Below are 15,446 nucleotides of genomic sequence, written 5' to 3'. Positions count from 1 at the left end.
TATCAAATAACGTCTACTGTCACTTTCTAGACTAAACCTGGACTCATCCGTAAAGAGAACAGGCCTCCATTGATCTGACGTCCAGTGGACATGTTGTCGGGCCCACTGCAAACGGTCTCTCCTATGGCGTGATGTGAGCGGCACGCAAATGGCTGGTCGTCTCGCATACAGACCACCTTCGTGGAGCCTTCTGCGCACAGTTGACGTTGACACCAACCTTCCGGTGGCTGCAGCAAGAGAGGATCTAAGATGTGTCGGAGTAGCGGTTCTATTCCTGCGTGCACTTAATGTCAAATATCGGTCATCGGCACTACTTCTTTGGGATTTTATGAACTGAAAAATGACAGTTTTCGTGAGAATGACCCATGTATTGAAAGCCTTCTTCTTCTTGAAGGGCAAGTACCCCATTGCTTATTTTTTTTTTAATTTAACTTGTAGGTTTTTGCACCCGATTTGATATCAAAAGTAACAAAAGAAAAAACAGAGAGATATTAAATATTGCCAGTTAAAAAACTTAACATTAACACAGATTTTTTTTTTTTTTTTTAGGAGAGAAGAAAAAGAACTTAGTAACAACAGGGACAGAAACCGTTCCTTATTTATGAACCGTTATGAGTCACGTTAACGAGTAAAAGTACTTCATTCTTTCTTCGAATTGTATTCCGCAGTTTGAATTTTATTTCTCAAACATAGATGATTAATTTTCGAATGCAGGAAATCGTTCATTTTACACGAATTGACAAAACTTTTCTTTGTTTTTGTGAAAAATATTAAACATTAATGTACAAATATTATATTAAGTGGTGCAATGAGCTCATTGGGTATTAAAATATTGTTTCTTTGAAGGTTTTTGTGACTACAAACTACCTCAGAGCAAATACAGACCGGGCTATGCATTTGATTCAGAGACTGAGAACTTTCCTCTGACTGGACTCCGATTTGTGGGACTCATGGCAATGATTGATCCTCCGAGAGCAGCAGTTCCTGACGCCGTATCAAAGTGTCGAAGTGCCGGCATTAAAGTGAGTCACTCTTCATAAATAAAATAGTAAAATTACGCAATTTCACCAAACTCTCCGTTACCATGGTTTCTGAAAATAATCCAACTTCTTATTGAAACATATTGCTAAGGGGCAAAAAGAAGATTGACTGAAACCACGGAAACGGAGAGGGGAAAGTGGGGGAGAGTGGAAAAACAGCATACCTTTTCTATTTACATCACCATCTGAATAACATAATCGAACCAAAAATATTGCATAAGACCAATAGTAACCGACCTACGCCCGAAAGGAGTTTGCGGATAAGGGTTTCACCCGTTTGCACGTGAACTAAGCACTACCAAACTACAGAAAAGTAAAAGTACAAAATTAAAAAGATTAAAACACATAGGAAAAATCCCAAAATCGAAAAAGTAAAATAAAAATAAAACAGAATAAAAATTAAAAGTGCTTAAAACATCAAAGTGGATAAAATCAACCGACAATAAAAGTGTCAAAAATACAGGTAAAAACATATAAAAGTAAGGTCAGGTAAAACATCAAATGGTAAAATATGAAAAATCACATTAAAAAAACAAATAAGACTAAAATAAGCTTAGTAGAATAAATAAAATAGTCGACTAACAGTTCAAGTGTCTCCCTTTCAAGGCTAAGTGCCTCCAAGATTAAAAATGTTCTAGGGTAAACCAAAGTTTCAATATTGCATAAATACTAGATGTGTTAAAAATAAAAAAAAGGTGTTTCTCTTATTCCTTATCTTTTGACTATCTAACAGAATACAAAACAAATCCTTGTTGAAAAAGTCTACTGTATAAAACACATAAACTTGATGTAGGAAAGGAGAAAAAACGTGAACGCTCGAAACACTTTAAAGTTTCAACAGGCAAGAGATCACCAAAGTCACGCATCACTGACTGCTGTCAGTGTGCGGATGGGTGATCACTTTGATAAGTCCGCGTAGGGACCGAGAGTATGCGGTATTGGTCATCGTTAAACTATTCTACCGTAAAGTGCTCCACTTCTTGAGCAGGTCGATGGGCTAACAAAGCGGAGGACCCATACCTTCTGCAAAGGATCAAAATTGTGATGGCTTGTCTTTGTATCCTCCTCAGGGATGTTTCCCAGACCGTCGCCAATAGCCCATTGTGCAGCTCATAAAATTCCTACCTACCTTTCATTCACAAACATTTACACCATACCGATAAAGAAACTCGTCTTAAATTTCTTTTTACCATCCATAACTAATTTAAAGTATGAAAAATGTGAGCTCATACAAATCTAGAGTATAAACCATGAAGTTTTAAATGTTGAAAAAAAATGTGTTATAACTATCAAAATGCAAGCAAATTATTAGAGAACTTGCCCAAAGCTGTAAAGAGATAACGGTACTTATAGGCGGGAACATGAAACCGAAGTTGAACAAAGCCTGATTGTGGCTTGCAGAGGTCAGCGGCGAGTTATAATACCGATAAGATCCATTACAGCATTATCACCATCGAAATATATCGAACAGGCTATCGAATTTCAGCTTCCCGTTTTTACCACACTTTTTCGTTACATTTCGTGTGAAGCGTTAAATATTACGGAATATATGGCAATTGTTTATATTTTGTTTGTTGTATTTCAGGTGATCATGGTGACGGGAGATCACCCTATCACAGCCAAGGCCATAGCCAAAGCTGTGGGTATTATTTCTGAAGGGAATGAGACGGTAGAGGACATTGCTGATAGAATGGGAGTTTCTGTCGAGAACATTAATGCAAGGTGAGAATCATTTATTAGGGAACAAAATAGAATTATTTTGTGAATATTTTTGTCCCGTAGAAAATAAAAGAGTTTCGCAGCAGAATCTAAAACCTCTAGCTTTAAATTACACTATCTCGCTGAAAAGAATTATTGTGGTAAATATCTTGCCATATTAAAAAATTTCCGCTGTTTTCAGTGTTCTAGTACTTAAAGCTACATTTTATTTTGCTGGTCGAAAACTACACGACTTAAAGCACGAAGATGAGTTCAGAAATATACAGGGAATACGATGAAATTAAAAAAATAGCGCGTGGAGTCCCACCGCGCGGAAGAAGTTAAACTTAGCAAACTGCGACGCTAATTGTAGAAGAATCAGCAGTCGTAGAGGGATCACTAGATCTATTCAACGACTCTTTTACCTGCTCCGCTCGCTTCTGTGCTCTGTAATCACGGTAATATTGCGCATTTTTCCCTCGTGGATCTCTTGAACCAGTGGAAGGGCTTGCGGTTGCCTCATCGTCTCGCCCTGGAAAATGTATTAATAATGTATGTGAATGCGTCATAACGTAATTTCAGAGGAGAAAAGCTAACAATTAATTGGTATTCACAAGAGACGTACCTCGACATAACCTTAAATCCGTCGCATTGTCCGTGGGATTGTTTTCACTCTTTTTTTACAATTGTTATCCACTAAATTTGAAAATAAAAAATACTACCCTATTAAATTATATGTGTATCAAAACAAACTAGAAAAATATTTATAGAAAAACATTACTTTTATGACTTTTATTATTTTTATGCTAGTGAGAACCAAAACAATATGGAAATAAATGAGGGAAAACTGGATCCTACCACGTGATTTCCCGTCCAAGAAAAATATAGCGTTAAAAGTTTAACGCAACTTTGTTGGAAGTCGCATAAGAAGTATCACTTCAAAAATTTTCACTGTTTTCAGTGTTCTACTTGAAGCTACATTTTATTTTGCAGGTCAAAAACTACACGACCTAAAGCACGAAGACGAGTTGAAAAATATACAGGGAATACGATGAAATTAAAAGCAAACAAACTTAACATTAAAGTAAAATTAACTATTAAATGTAGAGTGAAATATGATATGCAGTCCGCTCTTCAGGACGCAATAACTCAACTGCTGAGTTTAAATTCGAAGTGTGGAAAGAACCATTTTTATCCATAAACTCAACACGAGTGTGTTGTTTCAAAATTCCTATTTCTTCGAAAATATTAAATTTTTTAGTGCTTTTTTTCACGAATTTTCCCCTTTCTTTTTCGCTCTAATTACCCATTATTGTAGAAAAAATTTCTCTCTAAACCTCTATCTTATAAGCTCGGAATTTAGTTGATATGCAAAATAACAAAAACTGGAAGATAAGATATTACGAAATATAAAACTTATGATATACTTTGACATTTTTAAAAAATTAACATCAAGAGAGATAAAATCCGTTCCCTATCTTAATTGTTATGATTTCCGTTAACGAATAAAATCATCTTATTGAATCACTCATTCCGTATTCCTAAGATTGTAAAACATTCCCTTTTTCAAAATAAGTCAGTTTTCAACAGTTCGTTAGGATTAACATATTAACGAATGTTGTTATATAGAATTGTAAGATATAGTTGTGTATATTATTGAAAAAATGTCATTTGTTTTAATGGAAAATACTGACGGCGAAAAAACAATGTAAATGAAAAGTAATTACGAGCTTCGGTCAGTAGAACTTTCCTTAAAAAAATCGCCATGTTAGAGAAATGTTTTTTGCTTTGATGAAAATTATTAATATAAATGGATTTTCAAATATTTACAAAAATGCAGTGTTGGCGTAACTTATTAAATAATGAAATATGAGATCACAAATGTATTTTATTTAAATATGGTATTAGCTTTGCATTTTCTATTAACATTTGCTCAATTTTCATAATTATCACAGACGGCTCTGGCTTAAACCTGATTAACTTTATCGAACAGTTATGAAAATAAATTAATTCCTAAAAAGTGTTATTTTATACAACACAAAGAGCCGCTAGGGCTCAGGGGCTTTCTTATGAGGTGAACCGGGTTCAAACCCAGCGATGGCTGGTCGATACGAATTCCGCACCCAGCTCGTACCAACCACAGAGCTGACGTAAAATATCCTCAGTGGTAAAAGGATCATGGATTAGAATCCCCTTGCCGTCCGGCTAACCGTGAGAGGTTTTTTGTGGTTTTCTTCACCATGTAACGAAAATGAGGGTAAGTTCCATCCAAAAGTCCTTCACGAAGGCAAATTTCTCTCAATTCTTAATCCAGGAGTTCCCTTGTCTTCTGGATTGGGTTCGAATGCGTTCCACATTCGGCTTGCACCGACCACAGTGCTGACATGAAATATCCTCAGTGGTAGATGGATCATGGGTTAGAACCCCTTGCCGTCAGGCTAAACGTGGGAGGTTCTCGTGGTCTTCCTCTCCATGTAACATAAATGCGGGTTAGTCCCAATACTTGATCCAAGAGTTCCCTTGTCTTCTGGATTGGGTTCAAAATTACTAGGCTACGTAGTTGAGTATTGGTCGTAATAAACCGAAAAATTAGGTAAGCTGTTCAACCACGGTTTTAAAATAAAATAAAATACAACACAAAGCCTTTGAAAAAGCAACATTAAGTGAAATAACTAACTCCCTTAAAAGGAAGTTTATTATTTTTGAAATATGTTTTCCTAAATAAAGTTTAAGAAAATTATGATCGAAAATTAATTTTGAAAGTCATAATTTTTTTAAAAAAAATTATGAAGATTTACTTTGAATGTAAATCATGAAGTTACAACTGAAATAACTAATTGGATGAAGTTAAAAGGGAGGATTATATGGGATGATAGGAAGATTTCATTGAAAGACAAATTCCATAGTAATAAAAGTGATAACTAGATATACTAAAATGTCTAAGCATTAAAAGAGCCCGTTTATGGAACCAAATGGTGAAATCTCTTTAACTTTGACATGGAAGATTTTAAAAAATTATAACCACATCAATAACACTTTCTCATCAGAATGTTCCTTTAAGATTTTTCAAAATAAGTACTAAATTTCATATTGTTTCAATCGTACGTGTTTGAGTTCTAAGAGTGAGAAAGCGTGCAAAGTTGGCAATGACTTACTTGAAACATAGTCGCTAGCAGCGAACTCACCGCTTCATGGTTTCGCAGTGATTGACACCTCCACGAATTCGCCGCCTCGCTGCTCCACATTGATTCTTCTGCTTTCGGCATCATTGATCTATTTCTATTTTAGATACAAATTAAAAGAATTGGTGAAGGGACGCGCCTTTTGCCGCAGCTCACTATATTCGTCTATTCCATTTTTTTTACCATCTTTGAACAGCTGGCCCAATTTTGGGTTTACGACTACTAATATTCAATGTTTGAACCCAATCAAGAAGGCAATCAAACTACTGGATCAAGTACTGGGAGAAATTAACCTTCAGAGAAGACTTTTTGATGAAACTAACCCGCATTTGCGTTACATGGAGAGGAAAACTACAAAAACCTCGAACGGTTAACCTGACTGCAAGGGAATTCTTAACCCTTGATCCGTCTACTACTGGGGATATTTTAAGTTAGCACTGTGGTAGGTGTAAGCAGGGTGCGGAATTCGAATTGACCAATTATTGTTGGCATGCGAACCTGGTTCACCTCATTGGAAGGCGAACGCTCTATCCCCTACGCCAGTGTTCCCCAACCTTTTTATCACTGCGGACCTGTCAACGTTTGATAATTTTACCGCGGCTCGTAGGAGGGGATGGGGACGTTGATTGTTTACATTTTTGATTATTGTGGTTTATTAATTTTAATTTAAATGTATTTAAACATGCCTTCAAAATAAAATACAGTTACACCAAAAAATAAATATAAAGTGATTTAACATTTTAATTTACTAGAACATTAAATTAATGGGAACCCTGTACTTGTTTCTTTGGAATGAGATGGTTCCAACTGGGGGTAATCGTTTTAAAACGTTAAAACATTTATGTCACTACCTTCGGGAGCCCCCTTTTTTTAAATAAATAAAATAATGAAACACAGATTTTTTTAATTTTTGGTATAAACCTAGGAATTTAAATTCAGTTTCAATGAAATGGGTGGCCCCGTACCATTTGATCCACGGACCGGGGGTTGGGGAACACTTCCCTACGCCACCACAACTCTCATCTATTCTATTCGTAGACGCTTATATTAGTTTAATAGAGCCATAAGCAAATAAATCCCTTTTAATATGATAGATATTCCAATAGTATCGCATAAAAGCAGTTGACTCAAAGTGTATGAGACGTCCGAGAGATGAAATAATCTGGCATTAGCGGTAAAAATGATTGCCGAAGGAATCAGAAGTTTTTGATTTTCTGCACGGTTAAAAATTAACGGTTTATTTATTTATTTTTGTTCTTTTGTGTCTTAAATGAAACGGCAAAGTTCACTGCATTCGATGCAAATAACTGCTAAAGATTAATGGATATCACAGTGTAAAAATTTCAAGGGAAAAGAAGAGAAAATGAGATAGTTTATTGTGAAGGAAAAATTCTAAACTTTACGATGGTAATAGAGAGTCTAGAACTGAATAAATCTATGATATTTCGAGGTATAAACTTTAAGGTGTTTGGAACTCAAAAATGATAACCTGTAAAAAGCGTCCTGTAAGTATTCGCCATAAAAGTTATCCTGGTTTTTATCGGTTATAGGGATCATATATTGGCAACTGCTCTTCAGAATTCTCGCCAGCACGAACATTGGTTTCTATAAATGATAAGTTTTATCACCTTAATGTACTGTCAAAAAATAGCAAGATTTAACAATATATTGCAATATTTTTCTAATTTAATACATTTCATTTTTCTATTGACTTATAGTTTCGCTATACAGATTAATTTACCAGCACTCAGCTTAATATCGTATTCGAAAATTAGCGTCATATATAATATTCTCGATATTATCTTTTCGATTTAATGTGTTATTAATAGTGATGGCGATGTTGCTGTATTTAAGATACTTATGCGTATTATCGGTCACCGGTGACTTGTGCAAGCCAGAATCCGGTATTTTTTTTCCGAGTTGGCAACTTTTGGCTTAATGTTTCCTATACGAACCACTATTTCTTTACAGTTAAACTAAACGTTTGAATTTCAAATCCTTGGAGAGAAGTCAATTGAATGCGTCCTTTCTTTTAGGGAAGCAAAGGCTGCAGTTGTTCACGGAGCTGAGCTCAGAGACATGACTCCAGAACAACTGGATGAGCTTCTACGAGAGCACACAGAGATTGTGTTCGCTCGAACGTCTCCCCAGCAGAAGTTGATCATCGTGGAAGGTTGTCAGAGGCAGGGACAAATCGTTGCGGTCACAGGAGATGGTGTCAATGATTCACCTGCACTCAAGAAAGCCGATATTGGTAAGGAAAATCTTCGAGTTAACCTGAATAATTTAAGGATAAGTGAATTTTACTAGCTCTTCTTTAGCTTAATTACATGACAAACAATGTCTGGCTAAAAGTATGCGGGCACTCAATGGTATTGAGTCCAGAGGTATGTGATGTTGGTCCCCTGTTTGCATCGACGACAGATTGGGGAGACTTTTCAACCATTTTCTCATTGGTGATGATAGGAATGGAGCTAAAGGGAGTGCTGGTAGTGAGGATTTGGCTGTCTAAGTAAATAGGCTTCCGAATTTGCCTCCAATGATGTTTTGTGGATTTTAGATTTGAACTTCTAAAAAGGTTTAAAGCACCCATTTCATCACACCCTGAATGTGCAAGTCTCGAAATGTGAATGGAGCTACTTGGAAGAGTAGTGGTATTTTCTCGAAATATTGAGAAAGAAATAATAGAGAAACATTGTCTAGAATATTTACCTACATTTTAGAATTCATGTTTTCAACGAGAGGAGCTCAGGTCGAATCCTGTACTACACCATAAATTTGCTGGGTAAGCGTCCAAATACTTTAAGCCAATGATTCAACTTGAACGGAAACATGCTCCAATTAAGCAACTTAGGTTATGGCTAAGTTACCCGGTGTTTTAGAAACACATATACTGGACAAACATTTTTCATAATTTTATCATTTAAAAAGGTAATATTTTGTGATTTTTTTCGGCTAATGTTTGTGGTATAGAAGTATTATTATATTTTAGTCCAGTGGATTTTGATCACACTTGAAAAATATCTTGCAGCACGTAAAAATGCTAGAAGTTAAAATTCATTCTTTTTTATGCTGAAATTAAAAAAAAATCCCCTTAGGAAAATTTACCATAAGTTTACCATTACCATAAAAAAATACCATAGGATATTCCTATGGGGTTTTGCCTGTGGTAAAATTTTGCCATAGGCGTAAATAAATAAAATATGGTAAAAATAAATATAGTAAAATTTAATAAACGTGGTAAGAAATATGGTAAATAGGGTTATATAATAAATATGGTAAAATTTTGTCATACACGTAAATAAATTTGCCATAAACGCATGGCAAATTTTTGCCATAAGGGTATGTCAAATTTTGTCCATACGCGTATGGTAAGTGTTTAACATACGTATATAGTAAAATTTGACCATAGGTGAAATCACATTGGAATATCCAATAGCATTTTTTTATATAGCAAATTTTTGCTATAAAATTATGGTGTAATTACCGCACTTGAGAGTTTCTAATCTAAGTCACAATTGCATTTCTCTCTTAATATTTAAAGTTCGAGGATCGTTCTTTTTTTAAACTGATATTTCTTTTGCTTAAAGCGTGCTCTATTCTTTGAAAAGCTGTCTGTATCTTTTAAAATTCTAGGTGTGGCAATGGGAATCGCAGGAAGTGATGTCAGCAAACAAGCAGCCGATATGATTCTATTGGATGACAATTTTGCTTCTATAGTTACTGGCGTAGAAGAAGGTAAACAAATCAATCGAAGTATCACCCACAAAATGATGCTTTTTTTTAGTGCAGCAGAAGAACTTAAATTTAATAGCCATAACCAATATGTCTTTTAGTATCGCTCAACCTCCATCAGTTGTCCATGCGTTAAGTGACAGTCATTCGTCGTGTCATGCGTCGCCAAAATTCATACCAATTTTCGTGGTTAATACAGACTAATGATGATACATAATTAAGAAAGATGGGTTGATACATCTTACTCACCATTGATATTGGGGTCGTAGGCCAGGCCTTATTTTGACCATTTCCTACAATAGGAAAATTTGTACCTCCATCTCGCCCCTCTTCTGCGGCCACCAAAAGAGTAAGACTTTAAGGTTTTTTTTGAGGGTATAAAAACCTACCCACTTTATCCCAAGTGTCACCAACATCAGACTTTACCTTAACACGTATTGGACTGTTTTTGACTCATTAGGGAGGAAATTTATTCATCTCCTTCTTATGTATGATTTTTTTCAATGAGAACGGATTCTTAGATCTGGTCTGAAGGAACACAATGAGATACATATACAGAATATAATGATTCCCAAAAAATAAGTTTCAAGTTAGTCCTCCAGGTCACGTTTTTCAGGGTTCAAAAAGGGTGCGTCCTCTGATTATGAAGATCTTGAAAAGCCTATAAACTGGTGGGAGATAAGCAACAACAACAAGGATGATAAATATAATATATCTATGTAGAAAACTGCCCTAGCCATTCGTTTAGAATTGTGGCGGTGACTATGTTAACGTGGTTTTACTATTTCAAGTTGGATCATTATTTAAGACAGGTTTTGACTCAGGTGATAGAGAAAAAGGGAATCTGGGAAGAAAGAATCTTTGAAATGTGCTATTTATTGCTTCCATAGCATCAGAGAGCCTTAGACTTCATGGAGAGTTCTTTCCATAGACAAACTATACTGTAGATTCAACTGTATATAATAAACTGTGGATTCAATTGTATTACTGAAGAATTTATCCCCTAAAATGACGGCTGTCAACGTGTCATAGTTAACATTCAACTGCAGTAACTGTAGAAATTGTATTTTAAATTAAATTCAATATAAACTTCAAAATAAAATCGCAGCTTACATCCCTTAAACTTTAAAGTAATCATAAAATATATATTCTTACTAGTAACATAATTCTCACTCTTCGTATGAGGTGAAAAAAATTGTTAATAATTAACGAATCTCTATTAATTTAAGCTACGCAATTACGCGCGAATATGAAAGGCATATATCAGAACAATTAATAAATAAAAAATAATTTTTATTTCCTTAATTCTTAATTGTTGCTCTTCTCAAAGTCTTTACATTACTAGATTACGTAGTTCATAATTTTGGAAGCTCAAGTTCTAAAAAAAGTATTCAGTATCAGTTGCCTCCAAAAATGATATTATTAAACGCAACCAACACATTATAGTCAAAACTTACGCTCATCAAGCAATTTCCCGAATAGATTGGGACTTCCGGAATTAGCTTAAAAAATCAGAAATTAGCTTATAGCTTACATAGAGGCCAAATAAGAAATTTTTTAAAGGTTCAAATCAAAATAAAAATGAAAAGGAAAGTAAAAATTCTAAAAGGAATAATAGATATTAAATTAAGGAGGTATTAAAAAGAATGTGTTATGAACGACATCGTACTGAATACTGTTATACTTTTCACAAATGTTTAAACGAATAAGGAACATATTAGGCTTAATCACGCATTGAATTTAGTATCTATTATTATTCGCTTTGAAAATGGGTCTGTTTCGAAATAATTTAGGAGGCAGAAACATTATTAAGATTTAAATATGTACTAATGAACGATGGCAGTTTGGAATATTCGACATCTAGTTGTTTAGAAATCGCTACTTGTTTTCCCATTTAAATCCACTCTAAATGAAATATAATCGTAGTCACTGGAAAATATCAATGGAATGTACTTGATTATGATTTACCCTTCGAGTTTAGAACCTAATTATGGAATTTGATTTCAAATCACGATTCTCGAATCTGCATTTCATGAGGATAATATTCTTCATTTATATCATTTCATAATGATAAGGAGATACATTTGTTAATTCTTGAAAACCGGCCATCTTTCAAATGAAGTGCTAGACAGAAGCGATGTGCAAGCATAGGCGTAGTGTGAGGGGGACACGTGTCCTCTTCTCCAGCAATCTTCCAAAATTTCCGAATTTTTTAAAAGTTAATATTTTTTTAAACCCCTATGTTAGCTATTTTATTTAATGAAAGATCACTAAGTTTAGATAGTTTCAAATATAATTAAGCGTAATAATTTTATGCTAGTGGCATTTAAAAACGTATTTTATTATTTCTTTACATTAAAAATTTGTTTCAGTTTGAACACTATGATTTTAAATGAAACAATATTTAAGTACAGGGTGTTTATAAAGTCCCGGAATGGTTAGATAGACTCAAAAAGTTTCATGACCCTTGTCAATGAACATTCACGTGTGCCCCCTTCGTCGCACGGAGAATATCAAGTCGATAGTCAATGTCACGCCAGGTAGCGGCAAGCATGTCGGCATCCACAGAGGCTATTGCGGTTGTAATTCTGGCTTGTAGATCATCAATGTTCGACACGATCCTCCTGTTAACATTGTCCTTTATAAATCCCCAAAGAAAAAAGTCCAGCGGCGTTATATCAGGTGATTACTGTTAATTTATAATTTCAGTTAGTAGTTATTTAGTTTGATTTTACATTTTTATATAAAAATTTCTTGAAATTGGAATGTACAGTGCGCAAAATAAAAAACGGACCATTTTGAATAACTTTTGATCTAATGATCGGATCTAATGATCGGATCTTCGTGTTCTAGGACTCGGGAGTGACATCAAATATGCTAATTAATTAGAGCACATATATCAACATCGCCAACTCTTGATTGAAGAAACTAATTAAGAAATATTATATATCGTTCCTTGCAAGCGAATTTCTTCTATAGCGAAGCAAAAGTAAAATTTCTTTATCTCGCACTTGGTTTGTTAAGGGCGTGTCAGCATGAGGTTAACGTCATACAGTTGTTTCTTTTTCAAGAACGAATGTTCTCTTTATTAATCGAAATATGTCGCTAAGTCTGGGATTCCAGTATGACTACGAGACTAGAACTTTTTTTTCAATAATTCTGTGTATATCATAAAAGACAGCACGATACAAATTTCTGTCTGACGTGTTTAACTTTTAGAAGCTTTTAAATTGTTTTTGAAAGTATATTTGTGTAATTTGATACAGTGGCAGATCCAGCTGGGGGGGGGGTCATAGGGGTCATGCCCCCCCCCCAAAAAATAATTTTTTTAGTAGTTTGCAAAAGAAATGAAATATTTTAAAAATAATTTAAGGGAGCATATGCACCTAGGTAGGTCGGAAAAATAGATTTTTTTTTCTCCAAAGCCAAGATTTGCCATAGTTTCTAAAAAAAGCATTACATTTATTATTTAAAGATGTTGAATACTTGAATTATTTATGTATTGTTCTATTGTTCATTATGAAAAAAATAAATGAGAAGACTAGCTTTAAAAACCCTCGTTTTTTTTTTTTTTGAATATTTAAAGGAAAAGTTTTTATTAAAAAAATTAACTGTGGGGGGGATCTGAGTCTATGACTCCCCCCCCCAGGGAAAATTTCTGGATCCGCCCCTGATTTGATAACGAAATAAAAAGGAACTATATGCAGTCGCGGATGATTACTTAAATCCTTTACATCAATGGTCTTTTCTTAACTTGCAACGAAGTATGCATAGTGTGGTTATTGCTTTCTACGTATGTTTTGACAGTGAACCGAATGCGGTTAATGTCATTAAAAAAGGTCTAATAGTTTCAATGTTTGAAGAAATTCTTTCATAAAAAGTTCATTTTTTGACTTATGCCTAACTTCGAAGGTATTAGTTAGATAGATTTTGTGTAGATATTGAATTCAGCTCTAAACAATACAGTTTTGTTTTAATATTTCAAATTAATTAAACATTTGTTTTCGAAAACAATAAATGTTTTTCTTTGCAGGACGTCTCATTTTTGATAATTTGAAAAAATCCATCGCTTATACGCTGACAAGTAACATTCCTGAAATTTCTCCTTTCCTGCTCTTCATTCTGGCTGATGTTCCTCTTCCATTGGGAACAGTTACAATCCTCTGCATCGATCTTGGAACAGATATGGTAACAGTTCATCTTTTACACTGAATATTCCCTCTATAAAATATATTTTAGACTATAACCTTCGCTGAAAAGGGGAAACATCTGTGGGTTTTCGAATATCAAAAACCTGACCCAGAAGTCAGGCAAACTTTTGGACCAAGCCTTCGTGGAGGACTCTTTGACCAAACTGACCTGTATTTGTGTTACATGAGTGGGAGGCTTTCGTGTTACGCGAAAACCTCCCCTGTTAACCTGAAGGCAAGCGGATTCTAACTCATGATCCGTGTGCTACTAAAGATATATTACCTCCTAATTTGAGTTGATTCCCGCTAGGATCACAATTCGTATCAACCAGCCGTCGCTGGGATTCGAATCTGGGCACATCATTGGGAGGCTCTTGATTCATCGCTGCTTCCAGGTAAAATATAGATTATCATTTAAAGGAGGAAAGCAATAAGTTGGTTCAAACTAATAAAAGTTTTTCATTAATAGCTGTTAAAAATGGGCAGTGGTTTAAAAAAATTTTCGTTTATGGAACCCTAAGTGATCGACCTTCACGGAAACCTGAATTTTTTTGACAGAAACCTGGATTAGTGAATAATATTATTTGCTTATTTCTGCTACGATGTTGTAACAGTTATTTATAACTATTAGGTTAAAATAGGTCTTCTGCCCTCTTTGTTAATTTTGAAAATTGTGCAAAACGTTAACAGGCCAAAGTTTTTTGATCTAATTTTTCAGAATTTGAAAAGTGACTCAAACGCTCTACTCTCAAAAATTGAGAATTATTCATCGATTTTATTAATTTTCATTCAGATGAAAAAATCGAGATAATTTTGAAGTTTTAAATGTCGATCTAAAATATCGATAATTCTTTTATGGTAAAATAGTATATAGTATATAACTTGAAATCATAGCAGTAACTTCTTTTGACTCATTATCTTAATGTGATGTTTTTGTTCATTTGTGGCTAATCACTGATGAGGAAGACTGGGGTAAACACCTTAAAACTTGTTTGATTGTCCAAAGAAAAAGAAAAGAGTTGAAACATGATTCTTTTCCTGTACAGATACTTTAGCGAATTCAAACAGCTTCCGAAAGCGTTTCTCCTTGTCTTACTTATAGATCCGAAAATTTAAATTTTCAGTTAGTAGCCAGTGGCCGGTAGACTCTTATAACTTAGTAGCCTTCTCCTTATACTTAATGAATCGGTGATTGATAGGTCTTTTTCATTTAATGACACATTTTGCACACTTTTTTTTGTTGTTTGGGTTTATTTTTTAAACAAATTCTTATTAGAATAAATAATCTACGGCTATAAAAATCTAATTCAACTAAAAAATTTAGCTAAACAGGCTGACTTCGAAAAATTTTATATAAAAATATTTAGAGAGGTAACATTCACTTAAGACATACATTACAACTTTGAAACATGTGAATTGTTATAGAATTCCTCTTTCAATCACAAATTGATGAATTCTGAAGAATCAAAATTTTGAATTACTAATAAAATTACTTGGAATGGAAAAATATCGCAATATATCGTTTTTTGAGAGTGTATCGTGGTATTGAAATTCGTACTTATCGGTTATAAGGACCAAAGATCACGTTGGCGACAACTCTG

The 15,446-nt window shown here is 34.3% G+C and overlaps 1 protein-coding gene across 2 annotated transcripts in view; it reads left to right on the top strand.

Moving 5' to 3' along the window:
• LOC107456567 (sodium/potassium-transporting ATPase subunit alpha) overlaps window positions 1–15,446 on the top strand; it is a 61,204-nt gene that overhangs the window by 32,977 nt on the left and 12,781 nt on the right. For both annotated transcript variants that reach the window (XM_043050245.2, XM_043050244.2), the window contains exons 12-16: window positions 847–1,022; window positions 2,626–2,762; window positions 7,957–8,174; window positions 9,557–9,658; window positions 13,689–13,843. In XM_043050245.2, coding sequence (XP_042906179.1) covers window positions 847–1,022; window positions 2,626–2,762; window positions 7,957–8,174; window positions 9,557–9,658; window positions 13,689–13,843 — 788 coding nt within the window. The remainder of the gene's footprint in view (window positions 1–846; window positions 1,023–2,625; window positions 2,763–7,956; window positions 8,175–9,556; window positions 9,659–13,688; window positions 13,844–15,446) is intronic.

This window comes from Parasteatoda tepidariorum, chromosome 5 (assembly GCF_043381705.1).
Source record: "Parasteatoda tepidariorum isolate YZ-2023 chromosome 5, CAS_Ptep_4.0, whole genome shotgun sequence".
Taxonomy (NCBI): Eukaryota; Metazoa; Arthropoda; class Arachnida; order Araneae; family Theridiidae; genus Parasteatoda; species Parasteatoda tepidariorum.
The sequence above is the reverse complement of the archived record's forward strand: the minus strand, read 5'-3'. Positions and strand labels throughout refer to the sequence as shown.